The sequence below is a fragment of the Canis lupus genome, chromosome 15 (assembly GCF_003254725.2).
Source record: "Canis lupus dingo isolate Sandy chromosome 15, ASM325472v2, whole genome shotgun sequence".
In the NCBI taxonomy this organism is placed as follows: domain Eukaryota; kingdom Metazoa; phylum Chordata; class Mammalia; order Carnivora; family Canidae; genus Canis; species Canis lupus.
In genome coordinates this window covers 6,981,581-7,000,673 of record NC_064257.1, presented here as the reverse complement: position 1 = coordinate 7,000,673, position 19,093 = coordinate 6,981,581, and the positions used below count along the sequence as shown (strand labels likewise).

The window sequence follows — 19,093 nt, the reverse complement described above, 5'->3', positions numbered from 1 at the left end:
AGAAACAGAGAAAGCGCATGTCAGGCAGAGATGCAGAGAAAGACCTACACAGAAAGTTTCATTTCAACTTGCATGTTTGATAACCAGAAAAAAGTATATAAATATATATAAGTAATATATATTAAGTATATACTTTATATATATATATACAAGTGTATATATATGTGTGTGTGTGTGAGTATATATATATATATATATTTCAAATAGTTGTCCTAAGACATGACACATTATTCGGGTGCCTTTTAAAAATTTTCTTTAGTAGGGTACCTGGGTGGCTCCATTGGTTAAGTGTCTGATTTTGGCCCAGGTTATGATCTCAGGGTCCTAGGATGGAACCCAGGTCTGTCCAGCTCTCTGCTCAGCAGGGAAGCCTGCTTCTCCCTCTCCCTCGTGCTTGTGTTTTCTCTCTCCCTCGTGCTCCCTCTCTCGAATAAATAAATGAAATCTTATTTATTTATTTTTTAAATATTTTATTTATTTATTCATGAGAGACTCAGAGAGAGAGGCAGAGACAGAGACAGAGAGAGAGAAGCAGGCTCCCCCCATGGAGCCCAATGTGGGACTCGATCCCTGAAATCCAGGATTTTGCCCTGAGCCGAAAGCAGAGCCCAACCACTGAGCCATCCAGGCGTTCTAATAAAATCTTTTTTAAAAATAATAAAATGAAATTTTCCTTTAGCATAAAGAAACTTGAAGAGGGAAAAGGGCTCAACAAGGAGACAAACAGAATTATGACTCATTCTTATTCTCTCCACCTGCAGATAGTTATTGGCAATTAGCTGTGTACTAATGACCTTGGGAAATCTCAAACTATTATTTCGGATCATTCTTTAACTCTTGATTTTTTTTTTAAATTTTTATTTATTTATAATAGTCACAGAGAGAGAGAGAGAGAGAGAGAGGCAGAGACACAGGCAGAGGGAGAAGCAGGCTCCATGCACCGGGAGCCCGACGTGGGATTCGATCCCGGGTCTTCAGGATCACGTCCTGGGCCAAAGGCAGGCGCCAAACCACTGCGCCACCCAGGGATCCCAACTCTTGATTTTTTTTCAATAAAGTTATGGGGCTTTTTTTTTCCATTATAAAAGTGATACAGGTTATAGTTTGAGGGGAAATATATGAGAAGTCTTTTGGGGGGATTTAAAATACAAAGAACACAGTTGTGGGATTAATTCTCATTCTTTCTGAACTCTTACTCTTGGACCCAAAGTAGGACACTCTTAATGTTTAGGTGTTGTCCTAAGGGTATAAAGGCATTGATTTTGGATGAGCTCCTGGGGAATTATAGGACTATGATTCGACTATTGGGCCTGTCTCTTCAGATACTTAATCAAAAGTAGTAAGTCAAGGAACTAAGTTGGGGTCTGATGCTTCATCCAGAAGTAACAGGGATGAATTTTAGGGCATATTCAGGTATGAAGAAAATACCATTTTTCTCATAATTGAACTTAAACCCAAATCTGAAGCCTCCTCACACTATTACACTGGCAGAAAATTCAATCTCGGTCGTCATTGGCATTCCCAAGAAGAAATCCACCAGAGGTATGTATAGGTGCCAGGGTGGGTCGCCCACCATTAAAGCATCAGGGAGGCTCTGCAGCGATTGGTTCAATAGTCCAGACTGGTTACCACAGAGATGGCTATTGCCCCAATCTGCACCAGGACCCATGGCTTTGAGGCATGAGGATCTTCATCGAGAATAAAAATCCTTATGCTCAAGGTCCAGCCCTCTCCCCTCAGTGCTGTCAAAGAACACGGTGCAGCTTCCCTGAAATCACACAACTGTAGATCTTCACCCCCTTCCTAGCCTTCTGAAATCTTTTCTTCCTTTTCTTTAAGGCACTTTCCTGTCTTCTCTCTCTCTCTCTCTCTCTCTCTCTCTCTCTCTCCCTGGATATTTTCATAATCTTTTCAAGTCAGGTTGAATTTTTACAAAACATAAGGCTGCTCTTGACTTCTAACAGCTTTGGGTCCTACCAAAACCCCTCTGTCAAAGATGCAAGGGAGGAAAGGTATATAATACAAATTAATGTCTCAAAAATTAGATAACTTCCCCATGAACAGTTTGCACACTCAATGGTAGTCCTCACCTGGAACTAGGATTCAATCTTTTTTATAGTGTTGCTTTTTCTCCCTTGGCTCCCTTGGTCTGATAATAATCAGAAACGCTCTGATATGGGATGTACACTGTGCTCCAGTTTCCTGAAGTTGTTACACAAAAGCTAGGGCTTATCTTTCACACATATATTTTATTTGTATAAGTCATTCATTTATTAGAAACAAGAATCTAGGGGATCCCTGGGTGGCGCAGCAGTTTAGTGCCTGCCTTTGGCCCAGGGCGCGATCCTGGACACCCGGGATCGAATCCCACGTCGGGCTCCCGGTGCATGGAGCCTGCTTCTCCCTCTGCCTATGTCTCTGCCTCTCTCTCTCTCTCTCTCTCTGTGTGTGACTATCATAAATAAATAAAAAATCATAAAAAAAGAAACAAGAATCTACATATCTTGAAGATTTAACTGCTTTATTTTGCTTGGACAAAGTTACATCAACTTAGAAAATATAATGCAAAAAAAAAAGAAAAGAAAATGCATTTGTTGTCAGCAATTGCTCATGGATACACATTTACTAGACAAGACTTTGGGCTGCTAGTGACAGAAAACCAAATCAAAGAAGGTTAAATACATAGGGAATCTATTGGTTGGGGCGCCTGGGTCGCTCAGTGAGTTAAATGGCCAACTAGATTTCAGCTCAGGCCATGATCTCAGGGTCCCAGAATCAAGCCCCACTTGAGCTCTGCACTCACAGGGTAGTCTGCTTGAAGATTTTCTCTCTCCTTCTTTTCCTCCCCACCCCTACTGCCCCACTAGTACTCTCTCTCTCTCTCTCTCTCTCTAAAACAAATAAATAAAACTTAAAAAAAGAGAGAATCTACCGGCTTACATAATATGGAAGTTCCAAGAGTTGGACATCACAAATGGATCAATCAGGGAAGGAAGGTGTCAAAATTATTATATGTTCTAGACTGGAATCAGAGTACTCCATCTTCCAGATATTATGACAAAGTCAGTGGTGGTCACTTGATAGCACCTCACGAGGATTTTTCTTCCACCCTATCAAGAAATACATTTTTTTAAAGATTTTATTTATTCATTCTGAGAGACAGACAGAGAGAGAGAGAGAGGCCAGAGACACAGGCAGAGGAAGAAGCAGGCTCCATGCAGGGACTGGATCCCGGTTCTGCAGGATCACACCGTGGGCTGAAGGCGACGCTAAACTGCTGAGCCACCCGGGCTGCCCAAGAAATACATTTTTTTAAAGATTTTTATTTATTTTCTCATGAGAGACACACAGAGAGAGGCAGAGACATAGGCAAATGGAGGAGTAAGTTCCACGTTGGGGAGCCTGATGCGGGACTCAATCCCAGGACCCCGGGATCACAACCTGAGCCAAAGGCAGACACTCAACCACTGAGCCACCTAGGCGTCCCAAGAAATACACTTCTATATCTAGTGAAAATATCCTTCAAAAGTGGAGGTAAAATAAAGACGTTACTAGAGAAGAAAACCAAAATAACTTGTTGCTAACAGTCCTGTTCTAAAAGAATTGCTAAAGGAAGTTCTTCAGATAGAAGGGAAATGATACCTGAAAAAAATCGGGGAACATCAAGAATGAAAGAACAGAAATGGTAAGTATATGAGTAAACATAATAGACTGTTCTCCCCTTGAGTTCTTTTAAAAATATTTACTAGTCGACAGTGAAAATTATTAACACTGCCTGATGGGTTTGTGATTCTAATACATAAAAACAACCATAACAAGACAGTAGGGAGAGGATAAAGGGATTTATTTGGGGTAATAGTTCTACATTCCACTTGAAGTAGTAAAATATGATTCCAAGGGGATTATGAAAAGTTAGTTATGTTTATTGCAATCACTAGAGCAACTACTAAACAAATCATACCAAAAGATACGATCATTAATACAATAGTTAAATGAGATACTAGAAAGTGTTCTAATTAGCCAAAAGAAAGCAAGGAAAGGGAACAAAGAGCAAACAATAAAATGATATAGCTAATTACTATAGATTATATTAGGAAGGTAAGAATGACTGTTGGAGAAATTCAGTTGTTACCAATGTAGTATTCAGAATCACCCAAAGGTCTGAATGTAAGGTTAACCGTAGAGGACATTTAGGGACCCTGGCAGCAGGGGTCAGGAGGGCGTTTTGCCCTGGACATAGACTTTTGATAATAGCACAGGAAGTATTTTTTTAATAAATTTATTTTTTATTGGTGTAGCACAGGAAGTATTATATAGTCAAAGACGAGACTGCAATACATTCATCACTCAACTCTATAAATCTTCTATTATCCTGTTAATGATTTTAGGAATAGAATAATTATTTGATCCTATACTTTTCTGAGTGTTGAAAATATTAAGTAGCCTTTAAAATATACCATACGAGCAGCCCAGGGGTTCAGCGGCTTAGCGCCGCCTTCAGCGCAGGGCGTGACCCTGGAGACCCAGGATCGAGTCCCGTGTCGGGCTCCCTGCATGGGGCCTGCTTCTCCCTCTGCCTGTCTCTGCCTGTCTCTCTATCATAAATAAATAAATAAAAATATTTTAAAAAATGAAATAACTCCCATTTCGAGGACGCAGAAATCGGGATTTACAGAGGTCGCTGACAGAGGTCGCTAACAGGCCCACCTGCCCCCGAGCCCAGCCCGCGAGGCTCAACCGTCGGGGTCAGCCCCGCCCCCTCCAGCGAGGGGCCCGGAGGCCCCGCCCCCCGGCTGCGCCGCGCAGGCTCAGCCGCAGAGCACGCCGGGAAGGGGCGGGGCCTGCGTGACCGTTCCGCGTCGAAGTCCCTCCGAGCCTCCTCGCGCGGCGAGCGTCCCTGAGAAAAATTAGTAAGCGTCCTCCGGCCGCCGCGGCGTCGGTGCCTCCCCGCGCGCCTCCCGCGAAGGGGCAGAGAGCGTGGCCGGTCGGCGGGAGGATGAGGCGTCCGGTCGGGTCGGGTCGGGCCGGGCCGGGCTCCCGGACACGGGTCCCTGCGAGCGGGTCCGCCATGTGCGGCCGGGCCCCTTCCCGCGGCCGCAGCGCGCCCGCGTGCCCCTCGCCGGCCTGCGCTCCCCCGCCCCGCGGCCGCCGCGGGCCTCCCGGAGGGGCCGCCCGCGCACACCCACGCACGCCCGCGCACGCCCAGCTCGCGGCCCCTACTGTAGTGCTTTTGCGGGAGACGCAGGCGGAGCGGCACGCACGCTCCTCTTGGGGACCCCGACGCGGTACTCGAACCTGGGTCTCCAGGGTCACGCTAACCTACCTGGGCCCCCGGGGGCCCCGAGACGCCGTAAAAAAAAAAAAAAAAAAAAAGAATCACGGAAGTGCTCTTGCAACGAGGTGCTGCGCACGGAGCGTCCGCAGAAGGGGACTGACCGGTGCAGGAGTGTGGCTCGAAGCCGGGCCGCGGGGAAGGTGCGCGGCCGGCCCGGCGCCCAGCTCTGTGGGCGGGAGCTGCAGCTCCGGGGGACGCCCGGCGGCCGCCGTGAGCCTCGCGCCGTGCTCGGGCTTGCGCGGCCGCCTCGGGGGCCGGGGGTCGCGGGGGCCCGCGTCGGGCTCTCCGCGGGGAGCCTGCTTCTCCCTCCGCCTGGGTCTCAGGAATAAATAAATAGGATGTCTAAATAAATATTTCTTTATTTGTGTTTATTATATATAGCATATATTATGTTTCTTATATTTTTTATTTTTATAAAAATTATTTTTGTTTATATTTATTACATTTTAATTTTATTATTATGCTTATTACATTATTTTTATTGAATTATATTTATATTATACTTATATTTATGTTTTATATTATGTATATTATATTTTTATTTTTACAAAATAATTTATTTTATTTTTATTATATTTTATTTTTAATAGTTTGTTTTATTACATTATGTTTATATTTGTTATATTATATATATAATATATTTTTATTATATATTTATTATATATAATGTATTTTATCATGAAATATTTTTGTTTCTTATATTTTTATTTTTAATGATTACTTCATTATTATATATGATATATTTTATTTGTTTATAAAAATAAAATTTATTTTTATTTATATACTTTTATTATATTTTTTAATTTTTATATATATTATATTTTTATTTTTTATATTATTTATATTTTTATTTTTAATAGCTTATCTTATGTGCTATGCTTATTTATATTTTTATTATATTTTATAGAAATATTTCTTTTTTTTTTTTTTTTTTTTTTATTTATTCATGATAGTCACACAGAGAGAGACAGAGAGGCAGAAACACAGGCAGAGGGAGGAGCAGGCTCCATGCAGGGAGCCCGACGTGGGATTCGATCCCGGGTCTCTAGGATCGCGCCCCGGGCCAAAGGCAGGCGCCAAACCGCTGCGCCACCCAGGGATCCCGAAATATTTCTATTATACATTTTTATTTATTATATTTTTATTCTTAGTTATTTCATTATATATTTATTATATATGATATATTTTTGTTTTTTATAAAAAATAAAATGTTATTTTTATTTTTATATGCTCTTATATTTTTATTTTTAATAATTTATTATGTTATATTTATTATATATGCAATATATAATATATTTATTATATATAATGAGAAATTTAAATTTTATAGTAAGATCTTTTTTTTTTTTTTTTTTACTTTTTATTTACTTATGATAGGCACACAGTGAGAGAGAGAGGCAGAGACACAGGCAGAGGGAGAAGCAGGCTCCATGCACCGGGAGCCCGACGTGGGATTCGATCCTGAATCTTCAGGATCGCGCCCTGGGCCAAAGGCAGGCGCCAAACCGCTGCGCCACCCAGGGATCCCTATAGCAAGATCTATATTACATTCAGCCCCAGCAGCCTCAGGACCCAGCAGTTTGCCGTTTAGCTCGTAGGATGAGGCAAGAGCGTTTAGGGGAGTAGTTGCCCTTTGCTTGAAATAGTGATTTTTGTCCCCCAACCCGGGATTTTCTGTGCTGGAGCATATACACAGGTTGGAATCCAAAAAGAGCAGGTGAGAAGCTGTGAGCGTCCTCCTTAGTGTCACCGCTGCAGGGAGGGGGTGTGTGTGTGTGTGAAGTGTACTCCCCTAGATGGCAGGAAGGGCTATTTTTTGGATGCTTCAGAAGTCTCCAAAAATAGGTGACGCTTGGTATATTACACGGTTAACTGTATCTAATGATTTTTGTTTTAATTTTTAATTTTTTTTTAAGATTTTATTTATTTATCCATGAGAGACACAGCGAGAGAGACAGACACAGGCAGGGAGAAGCAGGCTCCCTGCAGGGAGCCGGATGCGAGGCTTGATCCCAGGACTCCAGGATTACACCCTGGGTCAAAAGCAGATGCTCAACTGCTGAACCACCCAGGCGTCCTTCTTTTTTATTTTTAAAAGTAGGTTTAAAATATATATATATATGAGTGAAATGTTTGCTGAACCTCAAAAGCTACTGATTTTGTCAGGCTCCCCGCAGGGAGCCTGCATCTCCCTCCACCTGTGTCTCTGCCTCTCTCTCTGTCTCTCATGAATAAATAAAATCTTTAAAAAAAAAAAAGCGTAATGTATAAAGAAGTAGCTGTAATGCAAAGAAGTAAAAGGTTAGAGTATACCTGCTTCTAGACTGAGTCACTTTATTTTTGCTTGTGACGGTACCACATATTAATTACCGTAGCTTTATAGTTAAGTCCTCCAACTTTTTTCTTTTATATATATATATATTTTTTTTTACTTTTTTCTTTTTTGAGATTGTTTTAGCTTTCTATGTTTATACACATTCCCTATGCATTAAATCCTCTTGCAAGTTCCACAAAAACTGGGATTTTGATCTGTAGCTCAATTTGGGGAAAACTGACTTAACAGTATTAAGTCAGTCAGTGAGCGTGCTATATTTCTCCATTTATTTATATCTTCCTTAATTTCTCTCAGCATTGTTTGGTTTTTCAGTGTAGAGATCTTGACCTATTTCATTAGATATATTCATGCATTTGATGTTTTGTGATGCTTTAGAAAATGGTTGTTTTAAAATTTTTTTGATTGTTCAAGTAAAAAATGATTTTTGAATATTGGCCTTCCTAAATTTACTTAATAATTGGCAGTAATTACCTGGAGATCCTTTTGGATTTTCTTTTTTTCTTTTTTTTTTTTTTTAATTTTTATTTATTTATGATAGTCACACACACAGAGAGAGGCAGAGACATAGGCAGAGGGAGAAGCAGGCTCCATGCACCTGGAGCCCAATGTGGGATTCAATCCCGGGTCTCCAGGATCGCGCCCTGGGCCAAAGGCAGGCACTAAACCGCTGTGCCACCCAGGGATCCCTCTTTTTTTTTTTTTTTTTATTTAAAGCAGTATGTTTGCTTTCTCCCTTTCCAATCTTTACACCAAATTTCCGTTAAATATTTCACTTTAACTTAAGGAATTTTCTTTAGCATTTCTGCAGTATAGATTTGTTTGTGATAAATTCTCATTTTCATGTATCTGAAGGAAATATTGCACCTTTATTTTTTTTTTCTTATTTTAAAGATTTTACTTAGAGACACAGGCACAGGGAGAAGCAGGCTCCCTGTGGGGAGCCCAATGTGGGACTCAATCCTGGGCCCAGGGCCAAAGGCAGATGCTCAATCGCTGAGCCATCCAGGCATCGCTTACCTTTATTTTTGAAGGATATTTTTACTGACTAGAGAATACTTTAAGTAGTTTTTTTTTGGGGGGGGGGGGTTGTTTTTTCCCATTACCTTAAAGACCCTCCATTGGCTTCTGGCCTTCATTGTTTCTGACAAGAAAACAGCCTTTATTCTTTTTTTTTTTTTTCTTTTATTCTTATTTCTGTTTTCCTGTATGTCTTTTTTTTTTTTTAAGCTATTTTTAAGAGTTTTTTATCTTTAGTTTTCACCAGTATGACTCTGATATGCATAGGTTTGGTTTTTTCCTTTTATATTTACTGTATTTATTACTCATAGATCTTCTTGAATTGTGTGGTTTGATGTTTTTCTTCATTTGGAGGAAATTGGCCAGTAGTTTTTCAAATACTGCTTCTGTAGCTTTGTCTGTTTTCTCTTTCTGGAACTCTATTTACATCTGTGTTAACCTTTTTGCCAGTTTCCACATATTGCTTACATTATTTGTATTTTTATTTTATTATGCATCATCAGTCTGAACTATTTTCTACTATTGATATAAAATGTATCTATTCTTAATTTCTCTATTTTCCAATTCTCCTATTTCTATGACTTCTTATTCCAGGGGTCTGCTAAACTTCTTCACCTTTTTTCTCTTATCCTCTCAAATGCATCAAAGTCCTAGCCTGATAATACCAATATGAATTACCTATAGATCTGTTCTGTTGTCTTTTTTCTTTTTATTGGTTTTCAGTCAGTCTTATTTGGGGCTTTTTTTTTTTGAGGGTATACCCATACATTTTTATTGTATTGTGGATGACAAAATTTAAAGACTCTAGGTGCACTTCCTCCAGAGAGGGCTAAGTTCCTTATAAGCAGGCAGATAGTTCTAACAGATTACATTGATCCTGTTGAGGGTTAGCATTAGGACTTGTTGGGACTTTTTAGGGCTGATTTATTTTGGGTTGCCCTTTTTTCCAGGGACTGGTCTTTTCTCCTGGGATATGATCCTTACTCCTACCACATGGCCAACTGAAAGTCCAGATCTTTACCAAGCCCCCTCTACCTTTGCTGGGCTTAAATCTCAGCTTTGTTCTTAGCTCTGCAAAGCTACTGTAATCTCTGTTCAGCTCTTTAGACTCAATCTGCTATTTTCTGCTAGATTTTTTTTTTTTTAAATTTTTTATTTATTTATGATAGTCAGAGAGAGAGAGAGAGGCAGAGACACAGGCAGAGGGAGAAGCAGGCTCCATGCACCGGGAGCCCGATGTGGGATTCGATCCCGGGTCTCCAGGATCGCGCCCTGGGCCAAAGGCAGGCGCCAAAGCGCTGCGCCACCCAGGGATCCCGGATTTTTTGATGTCATAATCCATAGATGTACATTTGGAGATCAGCTAAAAAGTGGAGAAGGAGGTATTTGTGTGCAAATTGGGAGGCTTATTTCTCCTTGGTTCCCACATCTCCTTTGTGCCTCAGGAGCTCCACCTGCTTTGGCAACCCAAAACTCCCATCTCCTTAGCTCAATGTGCTGCTGTTTTCCTCTACTCTGTTCTGGAAAGTGTCCTCAGGACAGATAAAATTAAAGCCTGTTATTTTTATCTGTTATGCCTAGATTTATCAGTCTCGTTTTTTTAAACATTCTCTACACCCAACATGAGGCTTGAATTCATGACCCTTAAGATCAAGAGTTTTGTGCCAACCGAGCGAGTAAGGCACCCCTAGATTTGTCAGTCTTATTTTTAATTCTTGCCAATCGGATAAAATTTGGAACAGAGTTGGTTTAGAAGCTGAATAGGATTTGAATAAGCAAAAATGACTTTACAGGTAGAGCAGTATAAGCACAGTTATAGTGGGGAAGAATTAAAAGATTAAGGGCGAAGCAACTTGAAGCATCAATATTGTAGTAATTTTCCAGGAGGAAAGCTACATACATTCTCTCTGGAGATCTGTTTGTGTGTCTGGAAATAATTCCTGATAGCTTGTAATTTCTTTGCAGTCTCCAGTTTTACTTTAAAAATTGTGAATTTTGAGGGGCGCCTTGGTGGCTTAGTCAGTTAAGCGACTGCCTTTGGCTCAGGTGGTGGTATCAGGATCCTGGGATCAAGCCTGAGTTGGGCTCCCAGCTCAGTAGGGAGTCTGCTTCTCCCTCTGTCTCTGTGCGCGCGCGCTCTCTCTCTCTCTCTTTCTCTCTTTCACTGTCAAGTAAATAAATAAAAATTTTTTTAATTAATGTGAATTTTATTCTCTGCTCCATGTTATCCCTCTTTGGTTTAAATTAAAATATTTTAATTGGTTATTACCTAGTAGTATTAACCAGTAGGAACCTGTGCCACATTAATACTCCAACATACATGGGTTAGCCCTAGTTGGGAAAGATAGGTGAAAGACTATATTAAAAAAGAGGTTTCATTGTGTCTTGGTGGCTCAGTCAGAGGAGCATGCAACTCTTGATCTCAGGGTCATTAGTTCAAGCCCCACATTGGGTGTAGATTTTTACAAAAATCTTTTTAAAAAAATTTTTTTAAGTTTATTCATTTAAGTAATCTCTACACCCAGTGTGGAATTCAAAACTCACCACCTGGAGATCAAGAGTCTCTTATTCCTCTGAGCAAGCCAGGCACCCCAAAAATAAAATCTTTTAGGGTTTTTAATGTGCATCTTGTTGGAAAAGAAAGTACTAGATTTGTTATTCATATATGTTTTTTGCTCTTTTGCTTTTTCTAATAGCTGAAGAAATGTTACATACTGTTCTTCCTTGCTTCAGAGACCTAATTTAGATTAATTAATTACACTTTGAGGGTGCTTTCCATTATTTGCCTATTTGTGTGATGACTGACATTTGAAGGGATTCCAAGATGCAAAAGCTCATAGATGCGTTGTGGGTTTTTGTTGTTTTTTTTTTTTTTTCTTTAAAATGTGTTGTTTTTAATTGATTTTTAGACTTGCATATTTTCTTTTGAGTGAATGACAGTCTAGTAGTCAATTTTCCGTGAGTTTTGCTTTGCTCTGGTTATTTGGAGTGCTTAAGTAGGCTGCACAGAAGCCGTCTGAGCTTTTACTGCACTTCACAGTCAGGTCTTATTCATTTAATTTTCTGCTCTGGGATAGGGACTTTGAATTAAAGCTACCAGAAAAGTGGGGGAAAGACCAAAGATGAGAGAAAAGAAGATAGAAGGAACCAGTTTGTCCTGGAAAAAGAGACCTTGAGGCTGAGCAATCAAAAGGCACTTGTGATTCCTCAAAAGACATAAAATGGGATTATATTTTAAGCCTGAATGTGCAACAATCTTTTATATTTTGATTTGGGACTTTAACTATCTTATATAGTTCCCAAAAAGGAATCCATTCATGGGGGTAGAGAGTAGGAGACAGGCATGAGGTGTAATTGGAAAATAGATTCAGGGCAGCCCCAGTGGCACAGCGGTTTAGCACCACCTGCAGCCCTGGGTGTGATCCTGGAGACCTGGGATCAAGTCCCACATCGGGCTTCCTGCATGGAACCTGCTTCTCCCTCTGCCTGTGTCTCTGCCTCTCTCTTCGCTCTCTCTGAATGAATAAATAAATCTTTAAAAAAAAAAAAAAGGAAAATAGATTCAAAATCTATTTAGAAGGTATATTTGATCCACTTTGGTGATTAAATGTGGGGACTTTGGGAGAAGAGGAATTTAGGACTACCCCTAGATTTCTGGCATGGGAAATTGGGTATAGAGCCATTTTATCAAAAAAGGGAACATGTGTAAAGCAGGTTTACAGGAATACTATAAGAATATAGTTTTAAATCTCTTGAATTAAAAAAAAGAAAAAAATCTCTTGAATTTGAGGGACCTGTGGAGCATCTAAGTGGAGATATTTAGTAGGCCATTAGATATATGGGCTGGAGCTCAGAAATGTAAGGCGAAATCAGCCTAAAAATGATAATTGAATCCAAGGTTGTGCCCACAGAGCAAATGAGAAAGAGTCCTGTGGAATTGAAGGAACAAAAAAAAAATTGTTTTAAGACTTTATTTATTTGAGAACATGCACAAAAGAGAGCATGAGTGAGGGGTGGGGAGAGGGAGAGGCAGACTCCTCGCTAAGCAGGGAGCTTGACTTGGGTCTTAATCCCAGGATCATGACCTGAGCTGAAAGCAGACCCCTAACTGACTGACCCACCCAGGCATCCCTGGAACACAAATAATTTAGAAGCAGGTGAAATAAATGTTTGAGAAGAAAACTGGCAAAGAGGTAGGAGGAGGAAGGAATATGTTTTGGAGTCATAGGATTCAAGGAAGTGGAGAGTTTCAAGGATGAGGAACAGGAGTGGTCAGAGAGAGGCCACTAGCTTTAAAAGTTGGACCCTTGAGTGTATTTGAATGTTTATATGTGAAGAACCAGTAAGGATGGAAAGAGGAGTTGAGGGAGATGAAGATAATAACTGGCTCTATAGGAGGGCATTGGCGGGGGAGAGGTAGTGACTACAGCTATTTGGATTAACCTTAGATAGAAGACTTTATGTTTTCTAAGACTAATAATTTAAAAGTAAACGTGTGGGTTAATGAGTTTATGCTATAGGCAGGCCTGGGGGAATAAAAGTGAAGAAGATTAGTCCCAGAAGAAAGCGAGAAATATGTCCACCAGAGAATTACAAAGCGAAACTATGTTAGGGAATAGTGATGAAGGGAAGAAAGCCAGTGTTGGTACTGTGAAGGAACCTTGAGTCTAAGCTGTCTGAAGACCCGTTGTGCTTCCAGAAAATTACCATATTTAAAAGAACTAATGTTAAAATCAGACTCTCAATTCTTATTTTATTTTAGGAACCTGGACACTCTTCCCCAAAGAAGAATTTCATTAGTTTGGAACTGGAGGATTCCTTTGCATCAGATACTAAGATGAAAGAATCGCCAATAGATGGTGAATGTGACAAAGCAATGGCACCACAAATGGGGCGGGTAGATGAAATTAAGACTGAACCTGACAGTGCTCAGGTAAATATTCTATTTTCTTTTTTCTAGAACAGCATTTAATTGTACATTTCAGTTATGCAAGATGCTAGTTTACTGGTTGAAAACCTTAAATCTTTATCTTCCCCGAAGTAGTTGGTCACATAATATAAGGCATATGGTGTGAAATGCCATCCCAACTCTATATAAGAAAATGATTTGAGAAAAGAATGGATGTTTGTTTGTTTTTTGTTTGTTTTTTTTTTTTTATTTTGTTTATTTATTCATGAGACACAGAGAGAGAGAGGGGGCGGCAGAGGGAGAAGCAGGCTCCATGCAGGGAGCCCAATATGGGACTCGATTCCGGGACTCCAGGATCATACTCCGGGCTGGAGGCAGCGCTAAACCGCTGAGCCACCCAGGGCTGCCCAAGAATGGATGTTTGGCATGGGGTTTTGTTGTTTTTTGTTTTGGGGTTTTTTGTTTTTTTTTTTTTTTATATATTTATTCATGAGAGACACAGAGAGAGAGGCAGAGACACAGGCAGAGGAAGAAGCAGACCCCATGCAAGGAGCCCGACGTGGGACTTGAACCCAGGAATCTAGGATCACGCCCTGAGCTAAAGGCAGGCGCTCAACTGCTGAGCCACCCAGGCCTCCACCCAGGCCTCCCGGCATTTGGTTTTGGATTGATAAAAGGATTGCTTAGGAAATTATGGGTCTAGCTAAGGTTAACACATTTTTGTTTTCATTTTTCTTAACTTAAAACAGTATGGCTAACTAATTGTATGTAATTATTAGAATTTTTTCTTTGTAATTATTTTACCCAAATTAATTTCATGTTTTTTCTTAAACTTTTTCACACATATTATGTCCTAAAAAATCTATAAATAATAAACTGACTCAAGCCGTGAATGTTCTGTGAGTAGTGCCAAATTTCTTTAGACTGTTTATATATGAGCCAGCTGAAATTTCTAATGAAACAAAAAGTGAATTCAGTTTTAATTTATTTCTAGTATTCTGTTTAGAAATAGCCTAAAGTAAATCAGTGTTAAGTAGGGATATGACTCCCACTGAGTTGGTGATTCTGGGGAATATTGTCCATCTAGGAAGTGTTTGTTGCTTCTTCAGTCTGTGGACATTCACACATTGTGGATGTTGTGGACATCCAAACATAGATCATGTTTAGATAGATTGCCTACTGCTCTGAAGAATCCTCCGTAAGACTCGTAGCTCAATCCAACAACTTTTGTGTTTAAGGTCTTTACAAAGACAATTAGCTAGTACTAATTAAAACAAGGAGGGAAAATAGATGTCATTGAGTGTGTCTGCTCTTTGTGTGGTAGCTACCGAAGGACTGTGTGAACAAAGATTACTGAAGTCACGTCCAGGTATGATAGAATATAATGTAGTAATTGATTAGTGTTGTCAGCCAAAGGTCACCAGAAACGAAGTGTTCACCTATGGTTCAGTTCAGTTACACAATTCACTGCAAAGACTTAAACATAATTTATTATTTTCTATTGAATAACTAGCTGTTTTATACACATTGTATTCATTATTTTCATTTCTTGTTTTAGGAGTACTGTCAAGCCCAGCAGCCCAAAACTCAGGAGAATGAACTGAAAATAAACACTACCTTTTCAGAGAGTGGTAATAGAATTACTTAAATTAATCATATTTATCCTAACCAACGTATTAGCCAGTTTATTCTACTTTTTTAGAATGTCTTTGAAGGGATCCCTGGGTGGCGCAGAGGTTTAGCGCCTGCCTTTGGCCCAGGGCGCGATCCTGGAGACCCGGGATCGAATCCCACGTCGGGCTCTCGGTGCATGGAGCCTGCTTCTCCCTCTGCCTATGTCTCTGCCTCTCTCTCTCTCTCTCTCTGTGACTATCATAAATAAATAAAAATTAAAAAAAAATGTCTTTGAAAAGTGCATTGTTTGTTTTGGGTTTCAAGTCCAGTAGAAGTAACCTCTAAAAGAAAATGAAGGAATGCATACTTAATTTTATGTAAATACTAATTTTCTTTCTTCCTGTTTGTGTTTATAGCTCCACAGTTGACTGCAGGCATTCAGCTTTCTCTTACGTCATCTGGCATGAATAAAATGCTTCCTTCAGTTTCAACCACAGCTGTTCAGGTCTCCTGTTCTGGTTGTAAAAAAATCCTTCAGAAGGGGCAAACTGCCTATCAGAGGAAAGGGTCTACTCAGCTTTTCTGCTCCACGCTGTGCATCAATGAGTACATTTCATCTGCCAATTCACCAGCTCTTCCCAAGAGAACTTGTTCAAACTGCTCAAAGTATATAATTCTAAATTATGCCCTCTTTTACTTCCCTACATAGATCTTGATCAGAGTCTTGGTTGTAACTGTCTACATTTTCATTTTTTCTAAAGAAATATCACCTTGGTTTAGTGAAAAGAAGCCGCTTCCGCTTTCAGTTCCTCAATTAGATTCTTCAGAAATAGTTTTTCTGTTGAGAGATTTGCAGAATTTAAAACATAAGGAGTTCTGTTTCTCTTCAGCTTTAAATAATGTGACTTCTGAAACTTACTTTCCTACTGTTTTCATTAGAAATTCTCTGTAAGTGGGATTATTATATGTCTATTCTATCATTTAACTGTATAGGCTGCAAACCACTAACACATTAATCATATAATAGTAGTCAATTTGGATCGTTCAAGGTATAAAATAACCAAGGTATAACATTATAAAGTAATGTTTCTGTTGTAATGACAAATGAATTTATTAGATACTTTTGCAAATTTGAGTAGTCCTAGGTAAACATGGTTGCATGTAATCTTTTCAAGATTTCAGTGAGCTGCTGTTGGGGTTTGTATTGCTACTTTTTTTTTTTTTTTTTTTAACGTATATAAGGCAATTTAGATGCAGAGAGAGGAAGTAGAGGTAATTTCATAATGAATTAGTGGAAAATGTCCAAAACTTTGAACTCTACCTTGAGATGTAAAGAATCAATGTGCTTTGAAACTCCTATCATACTATAATTCTGGTTTATTAGTTCTCATTAAAAAAATAAAAAAATAAAAAAATAAATGCTATTGCTAAATTTTAAATGTTTTTGTTTCAGAACAGAGGAAACACACAGGCCACCAGTTTTGCTTGTAAATATAGTAAATACCTTTCAAGTATCTTATTTTAGAATCCGATTGCCATAATTTGAATCTTTCTCCATTTATAGTTATATTTTACAACTCATAGCAGCTATATCAATATCATCTGGGAGCTTGTTAAATAAAAATACAGAGTCTCAGGTCTCACCCAGATCTACTGAATCAGAATTGCATTTGTCCCCAGATAATACATATATATGCTTAAGTATGAAAAACAGTGAGAACTTCTTTCTTAGTATTCCCATCTGTTTTATAAAATGTACATAAGAATTATGAGCATTAAATAATAGATTTAAGCCATCAGAGCAATACTGGCATGTAATAAGACCTCAATAAATGTTAATTATCACCATTATTATTCTCGTAACAAATTCACAAACCCTTTTTATTGGTTGCTTCAACTCCTCATTTGGCTGCTGCTTCGGGTGTTATCCGCTGCTTCAAGTCTTACTCCCTGAAACTCACCTTTATCTTTGTGTTTTTTTCAACTCTTCAATACTATGTCTTTTTTCCTTTTTGCTAAGGGCTGTAAGGCACTCTCTTCAGTCTGCTTTCTTTCTCTGCAGAATCATAAAACTGGAAGGGGCCTTAGAAATCATCCAGTCAAAACATTTTCTTTTGGTTTTGAGGAAACTGAGGTCCTGAGAAGTTAAGGTACCATGTTACTATGTTTGGAATTTACCTATTATACATCTTCAGCAGATCTCCCAGACAGATTGAAAAGGCTGAAACAGGAAAGATATAGTGTAAGTTTTTCTCTAAGATGAAGAAATCCAATATGAGCAAAAATATGAAACAAGTTTTACTTCCTTTGGAATATTTTTCCAAAATTACTTCCTTTCAAATATTTTTTAATACAAAATACTATTGTATAGGTTGGTGGAAAGGTGATAATAATGCATACATAGCCTGGAAGAGGCTGTCCATTGTTCAGAGTAACCTGTGCTTTTCTCAAAGTTTTTTTTCTTCCTCATTAGCCTCTGGTATTAATCTACAGTTCTCAAGATTTTAGCTAATTTTCAGTTACTATTGAGGTTTCTTTTATAGCAATGATTTAAAAATCTGTTTTGAGTTAATGCAGTTTTTGTTTCATGAACCAAATAAAAAGTGGCTTTGAAAATGACATTTTAAATCATGTTAGATAAGACTTCTTTTGAGAGCAGTGTGTTTAAGAAATGTCATTTTTGCACTGTAGTATCCCAATTTGAAACCAACCAGAGATTCTGAAAGCAGTCAACAGAGTGCAGAATATCCCTGTGCATTAATGCTGTATAACACATATAAATAAGAAAGTTGTTCAGTCCTGTGCTTGGAATTTGTTTAAGCTAATTTTAGGCACTTTTAAGAAAATTCATTTTTTAGTTTTTTATTTATAAGGACTTAGTAGATTAGAAACCAGGAATCTAGTATACTGGTAGCAGTAAATCAGTAAGCATTTTCAGACTTCCATGCTTCTGCCGATGCAGTTTCTTCTGCCTCCCTTTCCATTTGGCTAATTTATTTCTGTCACAAAGGTCTGCCTCAAATATCCTTACCTCTTGTCTGTTCCCACACAATTTTTTCCTCTCTTCTCACTAACCCCCACCCTTTCAGAATAATTGTTCCATGGTCTGTGTTTTAATAGTGTTCATAATTCCCACAGCATTAATCAAAATTTTTTAAAGAAAGAATTGATACTGCCCCAGTTAAACTATGAATCTCTTGAGATTAGGAACCAGATCACGCTCATCTTTATATTCCCAATGCCTTTACACTAGCTGGCACACAGTGAATCCGAGAAAAAAAATTTTTGTCAAATAAAATACAAGGATAGTACAACTCAGATACTGCATTTAGAGCTATATTTTAAACCAGTAAAATGACTGATTCATAGTAATGAAATGAACCTGTTATTTTTGGTACAATCTATTTCAGGAGGAAAATTTGTAAGTGTTAAAAATAGTGTTGATTTCAGGAGTATTTCATCTAGAAAACTATTATCCTGAAAGATTGATGTTCTGAGGTTTCTAAGTAGCCAGACATCATTGGCAGTTCTCAAACATTCTGGTTTCTGGAACCCTTTACACTCTTAAAATTTTTTGAAAAGCCAGAAGCTTTACTTTATGTAGGTTATATCTGCCAATATATACAGTGTTCGAGATTAAAACTGAGAAATTTTATTTTATTTATTCATGAGAGAGGGGAGGCAGAGGAAAGAGGCAGGCTCCCTGTAGAGCAGGGAGCCCGAGGCAGGGCTAATCTCAGGACCCTGGGCTCACCGCCTGAGCTGAAGGCAGACACTTAACTGACTGAGTCACCCAGGTGCCTCTAAAACTGAGAAATTTTTAAACTAATTATTAACTCCTTTAAAAAGAACTCAGTGAATGTGGACATAAATAATATTTTTA

General features: G+C 39.0%; 1 protein-coding gene across 5 annotated transcripts in view; it reads left to right on the top strand.

The window, feature by feature from the left end:
• Positions 1 to 4,790: 4,790 nt before the first annotated feature.
• The window catches only part of ZMYM1 (zinc finger MYM-type containing 1), a 28,957-nt gene continuing 14,654 nt past the window's right edge, over positions 4,791 to 19,093 (top strand). Inside the window, exons 1-4 of one of the 5 annotated variants that reach the window (XM_025421395.3) lie at positions 4,791 to 4,910; positions 13,450 to 13,620; positions 15,155 to 15,227; positions 15,627 to 15,876. In XM_025421395.3, coding sequence (XP_025277180.1) covers positions 13,525 to 13,620; positions 15,155 to 15,227; positions 15,627 to 15,876 — 419 coding nt within the window. In that variant the 5' untranslated portion in view covers positions 4,791 to 4,910; positions 13,450 to 13,524. Of the gene's footprint in view, positions 4,911 to 5,141; positions 5,476 to 13,449; positions 13,621 to 15,154; positions 15,228 to 15,626; positions 15,877 to 19,093 lie in introns of those variants that run through there. The other 4 variants (XM_049094118.1, XM_049094117.1, XM_049094119.1 and 1 more) reach the window with 4 other exon arrangements.